Source organism: Canis lupus, chromosome 33, assembly GCF_003254725.2.
Source record: "Canis lupus dingo isolate Sandy chromosome 33, ASM325472v2, whole genome shotgun sequence".
In the NCBI taxonomy this organism is placed as follows: domain Eukaryota; kingdom Metazoa; phylum Chordata; class Mammalia; order Carnivora; family Canidae; genus Canis; species Canis lupus.
The window spans coordinates 7109250-7126911 of NC_064275.1; the positions used below are offsets into that span (position 1 = coordinate 7109250).

The 17662-nt window shown below is 48.5% G+C and overlaps 1 protein-coding gene across 1 annotated transcript; it reads left to right on the forward strand.

Moving 5' to 3' along the window:
* The first annotated feature begins 90 nt into the window (after positions 1-90).
* On the forward strand, positions 91-16253 carry NIT2 (nitrilase family member 2). The gene is made up of 10 exons (XM_025416570.3): positions 91-183; positions 1654-1772; positions 2924-3044; positions 4213-4301; positions 8266-8359; positions 8867-8941; positions 10339-10417; positions 11813-11911; positions 14203-14258; positions 14602-16253. The coding sequence occupies exons 1-10, from the start codon at positions 156-158 to the stop codon at positions 14691-14693; spliced, it is 852 nt and encodes a 283-aa protein (XP_025272355.1). The 5' UTR covers positions 91-155; the 3' UTR covers positions 14694-16253.
* The last annotated feature ends 1409 nt before the right edge of the window (positions 16254-17662 follow it).

Consider the following 17662-nt stretch of genomic DNA (forward strand, 5'->3'; position numbering starts at 1 on the left):
GGGCGCGGCGTGCGCGGATGTGCGGCCCCGCCCCCTCCTGCGCGCGGCCCCGCCCCCTCCTGCGCGCGGCCCCGCCCCCCGTGCGCGGCCCCGCCCCGCGCCGTGCGCCGCGTCGTCGGTGGGTCTGCGCCGGGCCGGGCCGCGCCGCGCCGCACATGCTGCCCCGCGGGAGAGCGATGGCCAGTGAGTAGCGCGGCCCCGGCCCAGCCGTCGCCTCCGCCGCGTGTCCCCGCCGTGCCGCGGGCCTTCCCGGGCCCCCCGGGGGTTCCGGGCCCCGGGCGGGCCGTCCGCTGCGGCCTCTCGGGCGCCGGGCTGCAGGGGCGCGACGCCGCCAGTCCGTGGGGAAGCTCCTCGCCGGGGGGCGGCCCGAGCGTCCCGGAGGCCCCGGGCTCCGCGTTAGAAAGCGCGCCCGTGCGGGGCGGGGCGGGGCGGGGCGGTCGCCGTCGCTCGCTTCACCTCAGGTTGATTTTTGAGCGTGGGTTTTGCAAAGGCATCGGCCGCAGGTATTTGCGGCTTGAACCCCGTCTCGGCGAGTGGAGCGTTTGTGTTCCCGGGTTTGGGTGCGCGTCGCACCCCTCACGCCCAGGGGAGAGCCCGCTCTTCCGAGCGAAAAACCGGGACAGACCGCCTGCCTCTGGCGTTGAGCTCTGAGGTTAGGTTTCGCGCCGCTCCCCGTCCCGCTCCTGGACCGGCCCCGGGGCACGTGCAAGCCCCGCTCGTCCCCAGGCCTTTGCCAGATTCTTCCACGGGAGGCCCCGGACGCCTAGTCTGGAGACCTGGGGCATCGGGGGCTTGCCCAGCGCATGTCAGCAGGTCATTGACTCCCTCGGAACCTCAGTTTCCCGGCCTGTAAAATGGGCCTAGAGGCGGTGGGCCCGGAACAGCCCCTGACGGCCCTGGCTGCCGACGGGCGGGGCGGGGCTGGCGAAGCCCTCGCACAGGCCAGGCCGCGGGAGAGTCGCTGCGCGCCCTTCCTTCCCCAGCCCGTCAGCCTCGCGGGTGGTTTGTTTTGTTTTCTTTTTGCTACTTACTGTCGTGCTCTTTGGGGCGCAGGAGTATTCGTGGGGTGAGAGCAAAACCTCCCGGGGGCCTAGGGGCCCTGCCGGTGACCCCGCACAGGTGCAGCTCGTGGCTGCCCCCCCAGGGGCCCTGCCGGTGACCCCGCACAGGTGACCCCGCACAGGTGCAGGCCATGGCTGCCCCCCACCCCCGGGCCCTGCCTGTGACCCCGCACAGGTGCAGGCCGTGGCTGCCCCCCCCCGCCCCCCGGGCCCCCAGCAGCCGGGCAGCACACCGAGTCCCATTCAGAATCGGAGCTTGAGCCCAGGAGCAAACAGTAAGTGCTAACGTCATGTTCAAACTCCGGCTTGTCCTTCGAGCTGCGGGAGAGGCGGGCCCTGCGCCCTCCGCGGAGGCGGGGCGGGGGGGGGGGGGGGGTCCCGGCCTCCGCAGCACTCACACCTGGTGCGGGATAATTGTTTGCGGTGAAGGGCTGCGCCGTGGGCTGCGGCTGGTTAGCGCCCCCGCCCCCGCGGATCCCAACGCCCGCGCGGACCCCATCGCCGCCGTCGGGGCCCGGACCTCCCCCCGGGCGAGGAGCCCCCGGACTCGGCGGCCGGGCCCCGGTAACCCCGGGTCTCTGTTCGCCCGCAGCTTTCCGCCTGGCCCTCATCCAGCTCCAGGTTTCTTCCATCAAATCGGAAAACCTCGCTCGCGCCTGTGGCCTCGTCCGGGAGGCGGCGAGACAAGGAGCCAAAGTAGTTTCCCTGCCGGTGAGTGTGGAGGCGGCGGCGGGCGGCCCGGGTCATCCCTTCTGGAAGGTGGTCTTGGTGATGGGACGCCCTGAGGTCATCGGCTGCTCAGGGTGCTGTGGGGGACACTCCTCCGAGGAAGAGAGCCCGTGCCTTGGACACTCCCCTCCTCGCCCGGCGTCACCAAGTCCGTGCAGGCCCGCGAGCCGTGACTGGCTCTAGGCCTCCAACATCGGCAGGAAGCCTGCGTGACCCGCGTCCTGAGCCGCTGGGCGCTGCGCGGCTCCCAGGCCGTGGCTTCAGAGGGGCGCCCGCAGAGGCCGCCGCCTCGGCGTCAGCAGGTGCAGGGTCCCAGGGAGCGCACCTGCAGCCCCTCCTGCGCCGCCTCTCCCCGGCGGGCCGGGTCGCCCTCCGCAGCCCTGCTGAGGTGGACGAGCATTTTCAGAGCCACCTTGTGTTTTAGGCCCCAGGCGGTCGGGGTCACCTGCGCGGCCAGCAGGAGGCACCTGGGCGAGCGCAGGGTCTTCCCGGGAAGCCGGCCTGGCTTCCGGCCACGGGTGTGGGCTCACCTGCACCTGCAGCCGGGTCTCCCCTGGATTCCGCCTGCTGGGCCGGAGTGAGAGCCCTGAGCCTGCGGGTGCCCTGTCTCCTGCCTGGGGCCGGCTGCTGCTCCACGCTCTCGGGCCGCGAGTGAAGGAAGGAGAGTCCGAGGCTGCTGGGAGATTCTGGGGGAAGCGGGATTCGCAGGATCAGAGCGATGGAGCTGGGAGGGAGCCCAGAAAGAGCGAACTTAAACACGAGGAAGCCTCTGGCTTTCGAAGCTTCTGTGTTTTTCCACACACAGGCCTTGTTGCTTCCACAGTTGCTAACACAGTTTTGCGCTGTGGCTTCATTCTCACACCCAAAGGCCTGTGATCAAGCCGAGTTTTGGGGGAGCCTGCGATCGAGGTGGGGAACCGAGGTTCTCCTGACCCCGAGGAAGGGGCGGGTGGCCAGGTAGGCCCCCAGCACCCGTGACCCGAGCCGCCGGGGTGCTGGGCTTCAGGCCCGGTTAACCCCTTGGGGAGCGGAGCTCGGGAAGGCCGCTGTGCCTCCTTAAAGCAGAACTTTAAAACGGGTTGGATATTTTCATGTTTCTTTTTTCCCCTTTTCCTCTGCCAACATTATCCTAGGAATGCTTTAACTCTCCATACGGTACGAAATATTTTCCTGAATATGCTGAGAAAATTCCTGGTGAATCCACACAGAAGCTTTCTGAGGTAGCCAAGGAATGCAGCGTGTATCTCATTGGAGGTAACTTCCTACCCTCAAGGTACAATGGCCTAAACGTGAAAAACATCTGAATAACTTCTGGCGTTACATTTAAACCACGGAATGCAAACCCTGTAAATTAGGCATTGAAAAGAATGAGGTGGGGGTGCCTCAGGGCTCCTTTGGCTGAGGTTATGAACTCGGGGTCCTGGGATCAAACCCACATTGGGCCCTCTGCTCAGCGGGGTGTTGCTTCTCCCTCTCCCTCAGTGCGCTCTCAAATAAATAAAAACTCTTAAAAAAAATGAGGTGGGTTTTATGTAACGTGGAAAAATGTTTATGACACACTGTTACATGGAAGAAGCGAGTTCAATATGACATGAACAAGTACTCCCATACAGATAAGTCCCTCACACAAATGAAGGTTATGTATTTTTGTGGGTTTTTTTTTTTTTTTTGCGGGTATTTGTAATGTAGCACATAGTAAATATCGTATAAGGACACACCAAACTGATAACGATTTTCCCAGGAGAAGCAATGGGAATACACGGGCAGGTGGAAATGTGGAAAGAAAAACCGTATTGGAGTGTCTTCATTATACTAATACAACGTTAAGAATTTTTTTTTTCCACAAAGAGGTTACATACATCAAGTAGCTCTATAAATGTTTTGAAATACATTTTAAAATGTTCTCTTTGCTTAAATCAAAAGTACAGTAAAACTTTAATAAATATAGCAAGGCTATTCTGTTATATTAAGAATTAGAAATGAACGAGGTGAAGAAAAGACAAAGCAAAAAAAAGAGAAATGCAGGAACTACATTCAGTGATGGCGGGACCGGCTTACATTTCCACCTTGAGGCCTTTTTGGATAAAGTTCTGTCGCAGGACCTGGTGAATTTAAGCTGAGCCACAGTGAATCCTCCCTGTTGGTGTTAAAGATTAAGCGTAGCCCAAGATCAAAGTCGAATCCAGAAACAGTTTGGTTATTTTTGAAACCTCTCTTTGGTATCTGACTTATGTTTTATCTGTACTCTGGAGTTTATCTCTGAAAGATCTTACTCAAGACAAAAAAAACCAACAATCCGTAATTAACCCTTCGAAGATAGTACACTTTCTTGTTGGACCCAAGTGACCCTTTATCAAGTGTTTGTCCAGTGATATACAAATTCAGAATATTTTCTTTCCCTGTGTGGTTCTCTCAACGAAAGGTTCCATTCCTGAAGAGGATGCTGGGAAATTATATAACACTTGTGCCGTGTTTGGGCCTGATGGAACTTTACTGGTAAAGTACAGAAAGGTAAGCAGGGAATGTGGCAAATCTCATTACTTCTTGAGAATTTGCCGTAAAGTTCCCTAGTTCTTCTCATAATATTGTACACACATGGGGCATTAGACTAATTGCTATCGTCAACTTGTCCAGTCTTGGATGTTGGCATTTTGATATAAATTTTAGACTTAGGGACACCTGGGTGACTCAGTGGTTGAGCGTCTGCCTTCGGCTCAGGGCGTGATCCTGGGGTCCGGGAAGGAGTCCCACGTCGGGCTCCCTGCATGGAGCCTGCTTCTCCCTCTGCCTGTGTCTCTGCCTCTCTCTCTCTCATGAATAAATAAATAAAAAAATCTTTAAAAAAATTTTTTTAACTTCGCCTATCAGTTTCAGCAAAGGGAAAATCTATAAAAATTTTGGTTAGAATTGCATTGAATATAGAGATCACATTGAAGAGAGTGGAAATCTAGGTGTCGTAAATGCAGACACATTGAGGATTGTTAAATATTTCTGGTAAATTGATCCTTGTAGCATTACGAAATCCATTTTTTTTTCTCATAATATTCTTTGTCTTAAAGTTTATTTTATCTCTGCTATGGTCACTTCAGGCTTCTTATACATAGTGTTGTAAAATACATCATCTTCTAATTCCTTATTTTCAACATGTGCCTTTGTATTTAAAATGATTCTCCTGGGAGATCCCTGGGTGGCTCAGCAGTTTAGCGCCTGCCTTTGGCCCAGGGCGCGATCTTGGAGACCCGGGATCAAATCCCACGTCAGGCTCCCGGTGCATGGAGCCTGCTTCTCCCTCTGCCTATGTGTCTGCCTCTCTCTCTCTGTCTATCATAAATACATACATACATACATCTTTAAAAAATGATTCTCCTGTAGGTAGCCTGCAGTTGGCTCTTACAATTGTCTTCATTCTGATAATCTCAGCCTTCTAGCTGGAGTGTGCACTCCACTTATATTTAACGTAATTATTGATATGGTTAGATTTAGGCCTTAGACATTTTACTGTTTTTTTTTTCCTTTGTTCCGCTTTCCTGCATTCTCTTGGCTTAGTATTAAATGTATTTTTTAGAATTCATTTTAACTTATGTTGGCTTTTAGTTATACCTCTTTGCCTTTTTTTAAGTTGTTGCCCAGGGATTACAACATGCACCCTATGTTTTCACAGTCTGCTTAGAATTAATGTTGTACCACTTCATATGAAATTTAAGAACTTCACAGTTGAATAGGACCCTTTCCTTCCCCACCTTATTTTCTCTGTTATTGTTGCCTTACATGTTGCATCTAATATATTATTAATCCCCCACAAAACACTAAATTTTTGAGTGATCCTATGTATTTTAAAGAAATTAAGATAAAAATATTTTGTTTATCAGTGTTTACCTTTTTGGTATTTTTCTTTCTAAGGAGCATAGTTCTACCTGGTATATTTGCCTTCAGACAGAAAGATCTTCTTTAGAATTTCTGTAGTGACTATGTGCTAGATAGGAATTCTCTTAGTTTTCGTTTATGAATATATCTTTATTTTGTCTTCATTCTTGAAAGATAATTTTGGTGGAATAGAATTCTGGGTTGATAGTTTTCTTTTGTTTCCTAGCAATTTGAGCCATGTTTTTCAGTTACTTTCTAGCCTTTTAAAAAAAATTTCTCTGGTAAGTGATTTGTATTGAAATCCTGTATGTAATTCATGTTTTTTTTCTACAATTATTTTTCATAATCTTTATAGTTCTCACTGTTTTGACTCTGATGCACCTGTCTAGATACGATTTTCTTTATATTTGTCCTGCTTTGTGCTTTTTTAATCTGTAAATTTAACTCTTTCATTATATTGGGGGCATTATCTTGATAAATATTTTTCTGTTCCATTGTCTTATTGGACTTCAATTTTGATACCGTTCCACCAGTCCAGGTCCCCAAGACTCAAGTTTGTTTTTCCCTTTTTTCTTTCTCTTGTTCAGTGTGGACACTTTCCATTGATCCATTTTCAAATTCACAGAATCGTTTTCCTGTAAGCCCCAGTCTTCTGTATGCCAATCCAGTGAAATCTTTTAAAATTTCAGATAAACTTTTATTTTTCTACTGGCATTTCCTATATGCCCATCATTAAAAGCATATTTTTTCTTTATACCTTTGAGCTTAGTTTCAATAGCTACTTTTTTGTAATGATCATATCTGAGTCCTGCTTCCTTGATTGTCTTTTGTTTAAAGTTGGGTAACATTTTCTTGTTTCTTTGTGTAGTAATTTTGGATTGCATATTGGATTATATGTTGAGATTCTAGCTTCTATTACTCTGAAAAATTTTGTATTTTTTTGTTTTAGTGAGTAGTCGCTTGGTTGTACTCAAACACCATACTCTTTTTCCTTTGTGAGGTGGGCAGTAGCTTCAGCTGCTCTGTTCTATCTAAAGTAGTTTGGCTTTAGCTGGGCTGCTTGGAGTCAGGCCTATCATCTTTAATTCACTACTTAGCCAGAGATTTGGATAGATTTTTATATGCAGAATTTAGGGCTTTTCTCATTGGACTCCTTCTTTTCAGGATTTCTCTTTCAATTTCCAGCTGCTGTGAAACTCTGTCCTCTGGTTCTTTGGGCCAACATGATAATAGGTATTTTCATCATCACTCCTAGCAACAACTGGGACCTTGCTTCCAACTCAAAGGTGTATCTGGTGTCCTTGTTTGTTCTTGATCTCAGAATGAAAAGGTTTAATATTTCACCACCAAATATGATGTTCCTTCCTCCCTCGCACCCCCACATACTCTATCAGATTAGGGGAGTTCCCTTACCAGGAGAGGTTTTTTCTTTTGTTTTTAAATTAAGAATGGATGTAGAGGGCAGCCCGGGTGGCTCAACGGTTTAGCGCCGCCTTCGGTCCAGGGCATGAGCCTGGGGACCCGGGATCCAGTCCCACATCGGGCTCCCTGCATGGAGCCTACTTCTCCCTCTGCCTCTCTCTCTGTCTCTATGAATAAATAAAAAAATAATAAAAAAAAAAAAGAATGGATGTAGAGATTTACCAAATGCGTATTCACCTCTTAGGTTGATTATATGACTTTTCTCCTTTATTTTGTGAATGCAGTAAATTACATTGGTTGGTTTCCTAATGTTAAACATTGGCTTTCCTTGAATAAATCCAATTTTGAAGTGATGTTACTGTTTTATATATTGCTGCATTTAGTTTGGAAAATTTTACCTATTTTTAATTGCTTACCCACTTTCTGTATCTCCTGCCAATGTGTCAGTTTATGATTCTGTGAAGACTTTATTTAGCATTTTTTTATGTTCTAATGCCTTTATTATTTTTTAATATGTATATTTTTTTATTGAAGTTCAATTTCCCAACATATAGCATAACACCCAGTGCTCATCCTGTCAGGTGCCCCCCTCAGTGCCCATCACCCAGTCACCCCATCCCCCCGCCCACCTCCCCTTCCACTACCCCTTGTGTGTTTCCCACAGTCGGATTCTCTCATGGTCTGTCACCCTTCCTAATTTTTCCTACTCATTTTCTCTCCTTTCTCCTATGATCCCTTTCAGTATTTCTTATATTCCCCATGTGAATGAAACTGTATAATGATTGTCCTTCTCCGATTGACTTACTTCACTCAGCATCATACCCTCCAGTTCCATCCAAGTCGAAGCAAATGGTGGGTGTTTGTCCTTTCTGATGGCTGAGGAATATTTAGCATTTATAATGAGTAAAAAAATAACATGTTAATTGCTTCCCAAAAGAAACCTAGACATCAGTTACACCCCACCTAGGAAAGAAGTGTCATAAGCCCTACAGCACCGTTTTCCCATTTTGTATAGTAGAACTCATTTTGATGGGATGTCAGCTTGTGGGGTGGGCTGTGGACAGGTGGGGTTGCTGTCTGCATAGTTGATCGTGGAGCGTCCCTGTTGCTGCCCACGGAGAGAGGTGTGTTACTATTGCCATGAGCCCTGCTAGAGTGGAAGTAACCAAATTCATTACTTGTGCTGCAGCTCCATCTGTTTGACATTGACATTCCTGGGAAAATTACATTTCATGAATCTAAAACACTGACTCCTGGTGATAGTTTCTCCACCTTTGATACTCGTAAGTACCAGACACGTCCACATTTTAGGTAGTATCAGTAGAAGAGGATCAGGTATTCCCTCTTTTTTTTTTCCCTCTTATGTCCCTTCTCCAGCTTCCTTACGTACCCTGACTGCAAGGCCGCAAGTAGGAAGGGCAGAGAATGGTCAGAGGTCTAGAAAGGGCTGGATGAATGAAATGCTGAGGGTCTGACATGATTTTGCTCTACTGTTTGGTCACCGCCTGCTAGTAGCACGGTCGCTTCCAGAGTTTACCTCTTCGGCAGTGATTGAACACCTCCCACATAGAGACGCATTCAAGTAGAATGAATTTCTCATTTCCAATCTGAGATAAATGGTGTCTTTATGAGCTAGAGTCCAATAGGAATAAACGTATACCTTTCCTCCATCCATGGCCTTGCGTGAATGTCTTGCCATCAGTTTTGTGATCTTAGGTGGAGGCTTTACTGCCACACCATGTTGCAAGAGGTTAACATTTCATTTGTGCATTTTTCTGTTTGAAAAACAGCTTACTGCAGAGTGGGCCTCGGCATCTGCTACGACATGCGCTTTGCAGAGCTCGCGCAAATCTACGCGCAGAGAGGTGAGGCCAGCACCGCAGCTGTGTGATGTGGGGTGTGGGTGCTTCGAGATTTGGTTCTGGCTTGGTCTTTGTGGGTAAACGGAGCCCTTAGAAAAACTGGAGAGGAGGTCTTTTTTTTTTTTTAAATAATAAATTTATTTTTATTGGTGTTCAATTTGCCAACATACAGAATAACACCCAGTGCTCATCTCGTCAAGTGCCCGCCACCCAGTCACCCCCACCCCCCGCCCTCCTCCCCTTCCACCACCCCTAGTTTGTTTCCCAGAGTTAGGAGTCTTCCATGTTCTGTCTCCCATTCTGATATTTCCCACTTATTTTTCCTCCTTTTCCCTTTATTCCCATTCACTATTATTTATATTCCCCCCCAAAATGAGACCATATAATGTTTGTCCTTCTCTGATTGACTTATTTCACTCAGCATAATACCCTTGGAGAGGAGGTCTTCATCTCTCCATTCCCATCTGGTTGCTCAGACTCTGGCTGCACATGGACAATATGGTTTTTCGGAGGTTGTGGTTCAACACACCATGCAGCTAAGGCAGGAGTCACGTTCCGAAATCTGCTCCACTCTTTGAGCTCCTCTTGTGCTATGTTTGGGAAGAGTCACATGGAGCCCCCTGGAAGTAAGGATGTGGTCTGCCGTGTCTGTCATGGAGGTACACCCAGTAGTCCTAGATGTTGGCTACAGTACAACGGCAGTCTGTGACATTTTGGCCCAGAGGAGTGTCCTGTTGTCCTGCAAGAACACTGAGCCACGTCGGAAGATCTGAGTTCTGGTTTCAACTCTCCCCGTTAATAGACGTGATACTTTGAATTATTTAATCTTTGCAGCAGTGTGGATCTCCGTTTTCTCATAGGCCTGTTGTGGAAATTAGGGCAGGAGAACGTAGTTCCTCGTATGGTGCCCCACAAATGTGAGCATCCCTGCCAGCCTGTCCAGGCTGCTCTGACCCGGCCCTGACTTTCACTTGGCAAAGGGGGTGGGTGCAAAGATTGTGACTGCCTGCTCAGCAGGAAAGGTGTACGTGGCTCTGGGTTGGCAGATCTGTCAAGTTCTCCCAGTAAGCTTTAGGGCACCTACTCTGAACCTCAGTTCATTTGAAAAGCATTACAAAATGTGGTGCTGAGAGAAATTTGAATTTTTTTTTTTTTAAGTGAAGTCACATACTGTGGTTTTGATCATCGTTACCACTATTTTTGTGTGTCTGTGTATAGCGTGTGTGTCTCTAAAGGAGTTCAGAGCCGTGATGGAATACTCCTGACAGTGTCCGGCTTGGCTGCCCTCTTTATGCTTGGGAAGGTTTGAGTTTGGTCCCCACAGGGTGAGGATCAAGATGGGGAGCTAGCGTGGTATGGGTTGTTAACCTGCACCCACTCTCTGGCCTTTCTCTCCCAAGGCTGCCAGCTTTTGGTGTATCCTGCAGCTTTTAACATGACCACCGGACCCGCCCACTGGGAGCTGCTTCAACGAGGCCGGTAAGAAAGCATCTTGGGCATACCTGCCAGTGTCTCTGTGTTGTTCTGGACAAAGATTTCCAGTCTGGTGGAATTCCCAACTGTCTTGACGCAGAATGCTGCCCCTGACTCAGCATGTCTTGACATCCAGATGCAATTGGAAAAGATGAATCACCACCTTGACTGTGCCGTTCAGATGGGGGCGCTTATCGCACCCCATCCTTTACCCCATTCTGCAAGCCCTGGAATGCTCTAACAAGACACTTGTTAAAGGCTCTTGTTTTTCTAATCTGTAAATCTGAGGCGTTGCACAGTGTCTGGCGTGTCCGAGTAGCTGTTTCCTGCCTCCCCTAAGGTGGAGGGTGAGTGCTGAAGGGCAGAAACCAGAGGGGGATGTAACCTGAAGGGAGAAGGAGTGTGACTGTGTGTGTCTGTGTAAAGTATGCTGAAAACCATGGAATATTGGTCAGAAATGTTAGCTTCCTTCCTTACAATTCTGTTAATTGAGGTATAATCACTTAAAAGTACACCAACTTTGTCTGTAGGTCAGTGAAGTTTTACATGTGTGTTCACCTGTGACCCAGGTCAACATGGAACACGTCCAGATCTCTAGAATTCTCCCTTTTGCTCCTTCCATCAACCCTCTCCTTCCCTACCCCGATGTAGCCAGTTTTCTCACCTCTGAAAATGATGGTGATTCTTACTGGGGGAGGAAGCAGAGGTGTTTGGCTGGTGCTGGGTGGAGGATGGGGATGGGCATCCGGTACCATGCATGTTCATTAACGCAGTCTTGTAGAAAGCAAGGGAAGCTTGGGCGGCTTGGAGCGAGCCTGGAGAGCTCCCAGGTGAGGTAGTTGCTGTACCCAGGCTGCCACCTGAATTCTTACCTCATTTGGGATAATGGGACTTGGGCCCCTGTGGGGAAGTGCCAGGTAGCCCTGCCAGGCTTATGGCCCCAGCAAGGCTGGTCCGTTCTCTCTGGCCACCTTGACTTGCTCTTTTTTAGGTTGACAGGTTTGCTCAGGCCAGGGTCTCAACTGTGGTGGTATTGACACTTTGGACTAGATCATTCTTTATTGTGGGGACTGTCCTGTACATTGTAGGATGTTTCGCAGCATCCTTGGCCTCCACCTGCTAGGTGCTAATAGCAGCCCCCTATCACGAGTGGCAGAGTCAAAGTCCACGTCTTCAGACATTGGCAGATGTCCCCAGGGGGCAAAATCACCTCCATTTGAGAAGTGTTTTATGCACTAAGATACTTTTTGAAGAGAAGGTTTCATGGCTTTGCTGTTTTCTTCCACATCTCAGCCGGCCTGTCCCGTCCCAGTTTTTAAAAGAAGAATCTGTACATTTGGGATAGAAAAATGCCGCCAGTCTATAATGTATGAACGGCCTCTCTTTTGTCGTTGGCAACAGGGCTGTTGATAACCAGCTGTATGTGGCCACAGCGTCTCCTGCCCGGGATGAGCAGGCCTCCTATGTTGCCTGGGGACACAGCACTGTTGTGAGTCCTTGGTGAGTTGGCCACGCGGGGACAGGCTGCGCGGGAGCTTGAGAGAGATTGCACTTGGGAGGGTGGGTTTTCTGATTCTCGCCCAGCCCTGCCCCCTCCCCAAATCCCCCCAAATCCCCCCCCCCACCCGCCCCGCCCCGTGCCCGCCACGTCTCTACCTCGTCAGCAAGAGATGCTTCCGCTTGAAAGCCATGTGAGAAAGAAGTGGTCCTGCTGTGCCGATTGAGTCTTTGGCCCCAGCCCTCCAAGTTTCTGAGCACCTTCTGTGGTCCGTTGGACTTGGGTCACGTGGGGGAGACCAGGCAGCAGGGATGGTTGGGCGATTTCAGTCCAAAGGGCTCCCAGACCCTTGGCTTTTAGTTAAAACTGAGGCTCTGTGGCTGGCCCTAGAGCAGGAATTAGTTACCGGGTGAGGATTTTGCTCCCTGATACTGAATAGAGGGTGGAGGAGGGTGAGTTCATTTAAGGGAAATGGCCTTGTCCTCTGCGAGAGGGAAGAGCGTTGTGCTAGTGAAGCCAAGGGACGCTAAGTACTCTTCCTTTATCTTTGTAGGAGCAAGACCAAACTGCTTTTGGGTTTTGAAGGCCTAGATGTATTTCCTGTGATGGGAACTGTGTCTTCATTTTCTTACTGGGTTGTTGGTATTTTTAGCAGTTTGTAGGAGGTAATCTTTATGTTTGGGGACAATTCCTTTGTTCATAATATGAAATGTAAATATTTTCCCCAGTTTCTCTTGTAACTTTGCTTCTGGTGGTTTGTTTTCTGAAATCTTCATTGTAAAATAAAACACACTACATTACTCAAAAAAAAAAAAAAAAAAGTGTGTGCCCAGCCACACGGCCAGTCACTTGTTACTGTGGTAGCTCATGGTCTGTATTTGTACAGTTTTCATGGCACTTTCACACCCATGCTCTCCGGGTGACCTCCTAGAGACTTTTCCTGTATTAAGCTCAGTTTCTAGATGGTAGCATTGAAGTTCATGGGACAAAGCAGCTAGGACTGGTGTTTAGATTCTGGACTTTTGACTTCAGGACTTGGATTTATTCCATACTGCTTCTCACGCGTTTGTGTGATTATACACTCACCAGCACACTGGTGTGTATTGCTGTAGTTTGAAGGTAAATATACCAGTAATGAAGCTGAGAAGGGTCATGTTTCACTGTGGGGTCCCTGAAGTTCTCTCATGTGATTTTATAGGACCCAAAGATTAACGTGTGTGATAGGGGACGGCCTGAGAAGGGATGGCCAGGGAGCCTCCTGCACATTAGGGTTTGGGAGGCACTGGCAGCTTGTTACTCCTCAGGCCGGCTGCTTCCGACATGAGGTGGTAGTTCGAGATCTATCTTTATTTCTTCCTTTTCAGTATTCTGTCTTTGGGATTTGGGGGCCTCTGCCTTATATCGACATTAGGACGGGTCCTGGGGTTAACCCAGAGAGCTTTCTTTTCAGGGAAAATGGGGAAGAAATAGAAAAGAATAAAAAAGAACTCGGTTAAATGGTGTTAATGATCATGTCTGTAGGTCATTTGTGCCAGAGGTCATTTGGCAACGTCATTTGTGCTTGTCTGTGGTCGCCCGGGAGGCAGAACCAGTTACTACGTCAGACTGTTTGTTAGATCAGTTTATTTATTTTGTGCTTTGGAGGAATTTCCTTTTGCTAGGCTGTCTTGGGAGTTCTGCTTCGGGCCAAGAGACTCGGAACCGGAAGGTTTCCAGGTCAGCCTTTCTGCAGACTCGGGAGGGAATGTTGCTATTGCTACGCGTGGGGTTCCTCCCCGTTGGGGTGTGGTTTCCACCACTTTCCTGCAAAAACAGAAAGCCAATAGCCTAGATCCCCAGGCAGCACAGGCCGAGGCAGGCGGTCCCGGCAGCGCTGGCCTCGGGAGGCCTGGAGGCCCGGACCCTCCCGAATCGGTCCTCCTGACGTGCTCACGAAGGGACGGGACGGAGCTCCCCTTGGTTCTAGGCGGCTCGGCAGCTCTGTTCCTGGAGGCTTGTAATCGCGGAATAACTGCCGTCTCCCAGCCGTTGGCAGTTTACAAAGCCTACTCCGCAATCCTCTGAGTCTCACAGCTCTCATTTCTACCTCGTAGGTTGGGGAATGGAGGTGGCAGCTGACTTGCCACACGGCCACGCAGCTCCCTAAACGGTAGAGCAGGAACCTGTGCGCCCCCCTTCTTGTCTTCAGCTCCCGATCCTTCCCCTGTGGCCTGCGAGGTGGGAGAGACCAGGGATCTTGACACCCTGGAGGCTGGCAGCCCACTCATGTCACGCCCTCCCGAATCTCTTGCAGGGGGGAGGTTGTTGCCAAAGCTGGCGCCGAGGAGACAGTCGTGTATTCAGACATAGGTAAGATTCGCTGTGGCACAGCTCAGGTCCCCGGTGTCCCCGCCGGTCTGAGGCGATTGAGTAGCTGTGAAGCTGCTGTCACCTGGAGGGGCGCCCTTGTGCCGCCTTCTCATTTATCTTTGGGTCTCTGGCCAAACCCCGGGGGCTGGCACTCAGCGTGGGTTTTCTGGGTTTGGTTTGAATGACTCCTGGGGCGGTGCCAGGCCACCTGTGCCCCTGGACAAGCCTGAGGTTACTATTACTTGCTGAGATTCTGGTGGTTTTTATGCTATTTGGGGAGGAAATTCTCATTGGTTAGGGAGGAGTTACATCTTATTAATGGTACACTTTCCTGTTTTCGCAGACCTGAAGAAGTTGGCTGAAATACGCCAGCAAATCCCCATTTTTAGCCAGAAGCGATCAGACCTCTATGCAGTGGAGGCGAAAAAGCCCTGAGGTTTATTTTCCTAACATGTCATGAAATAGGATGATTTGTTTCTGCAATGTGATCATCTCCCTGCTGAATTAATTAAAGAGATCTTTTTTTTTTTAATTTAAATTTCAGCATTTTTCCCTGAGAATTCTCTAATGAGATGATGGAGCATCAGCACGTGTATTTTTCACACCATATTACACAGTTAAAAAGGACTCAGGCTGGCATTGAGAGCTGAAGGAAGAGGGGCTACCTCCCATGCTAAGTTGCCTCCCAGTAGTTGGTAGAAGTATCAGGCCTTGATGTCCAGGTGATTCGCCTGGTACAAATACAGCTTGCGTCACACACCTCTTCTCTCTTGGCTGCAGTTGGAGTCCACCATGTAGAAAACTTGGTCTGGTGCTCCTCTTTTTTGAGCAGGATTACATTTTTGGTCTGTGAGCAGATATGGGAAGCAAGGCGAGGGACCCTTGGTGTTTGCTAGAGGAGATGGCAGCCCGAGTCCTCCTGGCAGCCGGGGGCTCCTTGGATGCAGGAAGGAGCTGATGAATCACGCCCAGACCCTCCAGGTCGTAGGGGAGAGGCTGTGTCAACAGTGAGTCCCGTGGGGGACTGTCCGGTGTCATTTGGTCAAGGCAACTAAAGATGGGTCTCTGCAAAAGGTTTTCTTGATGGGATGAGTGTCTGAAAATCTTTTTCTTTTTGCTTTTCTCCCTGGCAAGACTTTGTAGCTTGGTAAAGGCAAGTTTTTAGGCTAATTGTTTTCAGAATCCTTTTGCAGAATTAAAAATCAAGAATTCCAGTGAACCTTGTTTTTATGTACGTTGGGCTGGTAAACGTTTACCCGCCAGCCGTCCCAAAGAAAGCCCTGATTTGGGTAGCATTTGCCAGTTTCCGTGGCGTAAATACTTTCACTGTGGCCGAGGTGCAAACTCTCAGTAGAACACGTCTAACCAGAGTTGGGAATAAAAGCACCGTTGGCACTTGTGAGCTGGTGCGGTCCTGCTCTGGCGCCCCGCTGTTTACATCGTAGTCACCCGACTGGGAAGATAAAATCTTAGAAGAATGAGTGAGCACACACTCTATTAGCTGTACGAGCTGGGACACCATCGCGTGTCATTTAACCTCTGGGAATCAGCATCGTACACTTGGAGGAGTACAAGAGTGAAAAGGTGAACGACATTTGAAAATTAAGTGTCCAGTTTGGTGAAATCTGACCGATGTGTACAGCCCTGAAGCGCTCTAATCAGGATGGCGAGCAGCCCTCCTCTCGGCCCGCCCCCAGCCTTCCGGTGCTCTCTAGAATCCCTCCGTACTCTTCTCAGCCCCAGGCCGTCACTGATCAGCTTTGTCACTGTAGGTTAGTTTGAATTTTCTGTAATTACCTAAAAGTGGAATCCTACCATGTGAATACTTTTTTGTCTTCTTTCACTCATCGTAATTATTTGGAGACTCATCCCTGCGTGTATCACTGATTTCTTTGTTAATTGCTAAATGGTAGCCCACTAAGCGGATATACCATAATTTAAATAAACATTTGAGATTTCAGTTTTTGGCTATTAGAAATAAAGCTGTTAAAAACATTTTGTGCAAGTTGTTCATTTTTCTTGAGTAAAAATCTGGGAGTGGAACGGCGGGGTCCTCTGTGTACATCACTACCAAACTGGTTTCCAGAGTGACTGCCATTTTACTTCCTTACCGTCAGTCCGCCGGTGCCCCAGTTGCTCCACATCCTCACCAATACTCACTTGGTTTGATGACCCTTTAAATTGGCCCATTTTGTTGTGTGTATAGTGTTATTTCATTGTGGCTTTCCTTTTTTTTTTTTTAATTTTGTATTTCCCTAATGACTAATAACGCTGAGCATCTTTTCATGTGCTTTGCTGTCTGTGCATCCTTTTTGACTAAGTGTCTATTCATATGTTTTCCCCATATTTTTATTGGATTATTTATCCTCGTATTGATTAGTAAGAGTTTTTTTTATATTCTAGATAAAAATCCTTTCTTTTTTTAAAGTTTGCCCTTTTTTATGTTGTATTGAAGAAATTGCCAAACCCAATGTCGCTAACTTTATCCCGTTTTCTTTTGGAAGTTTTATAGTTTGCGCTCTTACGTGGTCAATTTTTTATATATGGTGTGAGGTAAGAGTCAGGATGCTTTGCGGGGTGCCTCAGTGGTGCAGTTGGTTGAGTGTCCAAGCCTTGGGTTCAGCTCAGGTCATGATCTCAGGTTCTTGGGATCGAGCCCCATGTCAGGCTCTGCACTTAGAATGGATTCAGCTTGAGATTCTCTCTCTCCCTCTGCCCCTCCTGCCAGTGCTGTCTCTCTCTCTCAAATCTTAAAAAAAAAAAAAAAAGTCAAGATTCTCTTTTTCTTTCTTTCCATTTTTTTTCCCCTTTTGCCTATGGTTATCTAGTTGTTCGAGCACCATTTGTTGAAAAGATTACCTTATTCCCATTGAATTGCCTTGATATCTTTATGAAAAATGAATCTGCTGTGTATATATTTTTTTTTTAAAGATTTTATTCATGAGAGACGAGAGACAAAGACCGAGACGAAGGCAGAGGGAGAAGCAGGCTCCCTGCGGGTAGCCCGATGCGGGACTTGATTCCAGGACCCCAGGATCATGCCCTGAGCTGAAGGCAGACACTCACCTGCTGGGCCACCCAGGTGCCCCTTTTATGGATTTTAGTATATATTTTTAACATCACAGTCAACCTGCAAGTATTGTGCCACTTGACGTAAGAATTTTAAGTAGTATACTTGATTTTACCCTTTCGTTTGTGTTGTCATACATTGCACTTCAGCATATGTGTGAACCCCACAATATATTGCTATTTTTGTTTTAAACACTCAATAATCTTTTTTTTTTAAGATTCTATTTATTCATGAAAGACACACAGAGAGAGGCAGAGACACAGTGGCAGAGGGAGAAGCAGGCTTCTCACAAGGAGCCCCATTATGCCCTGAGCCAAAGGCAGTCGCTCAACCG

Bases quoted from the DNA above. Each gene is read 5' to 3' on its own strand.
- NIT2 (XM_025416570.3), top strand. From the start codon at position 156: ATGCTGCCCCGCGGGAGAGCGATGGCCA. The intron at 184-1,653 runs GTGAGTAGCGCG...GTTCGCCCGCAG, and splicing joins CCGCGGGAGAGCGATGGCCA to CTTTCCGCCTGGCCCTCATC. The intron at 11,912-14,202 runs GTGAGTTGGCCA...AATCTCTTGCAG, and splicing joins AGCACTGTTGTGAGTCCTTG to GGGGGAGGTTGTTGCCAAAG.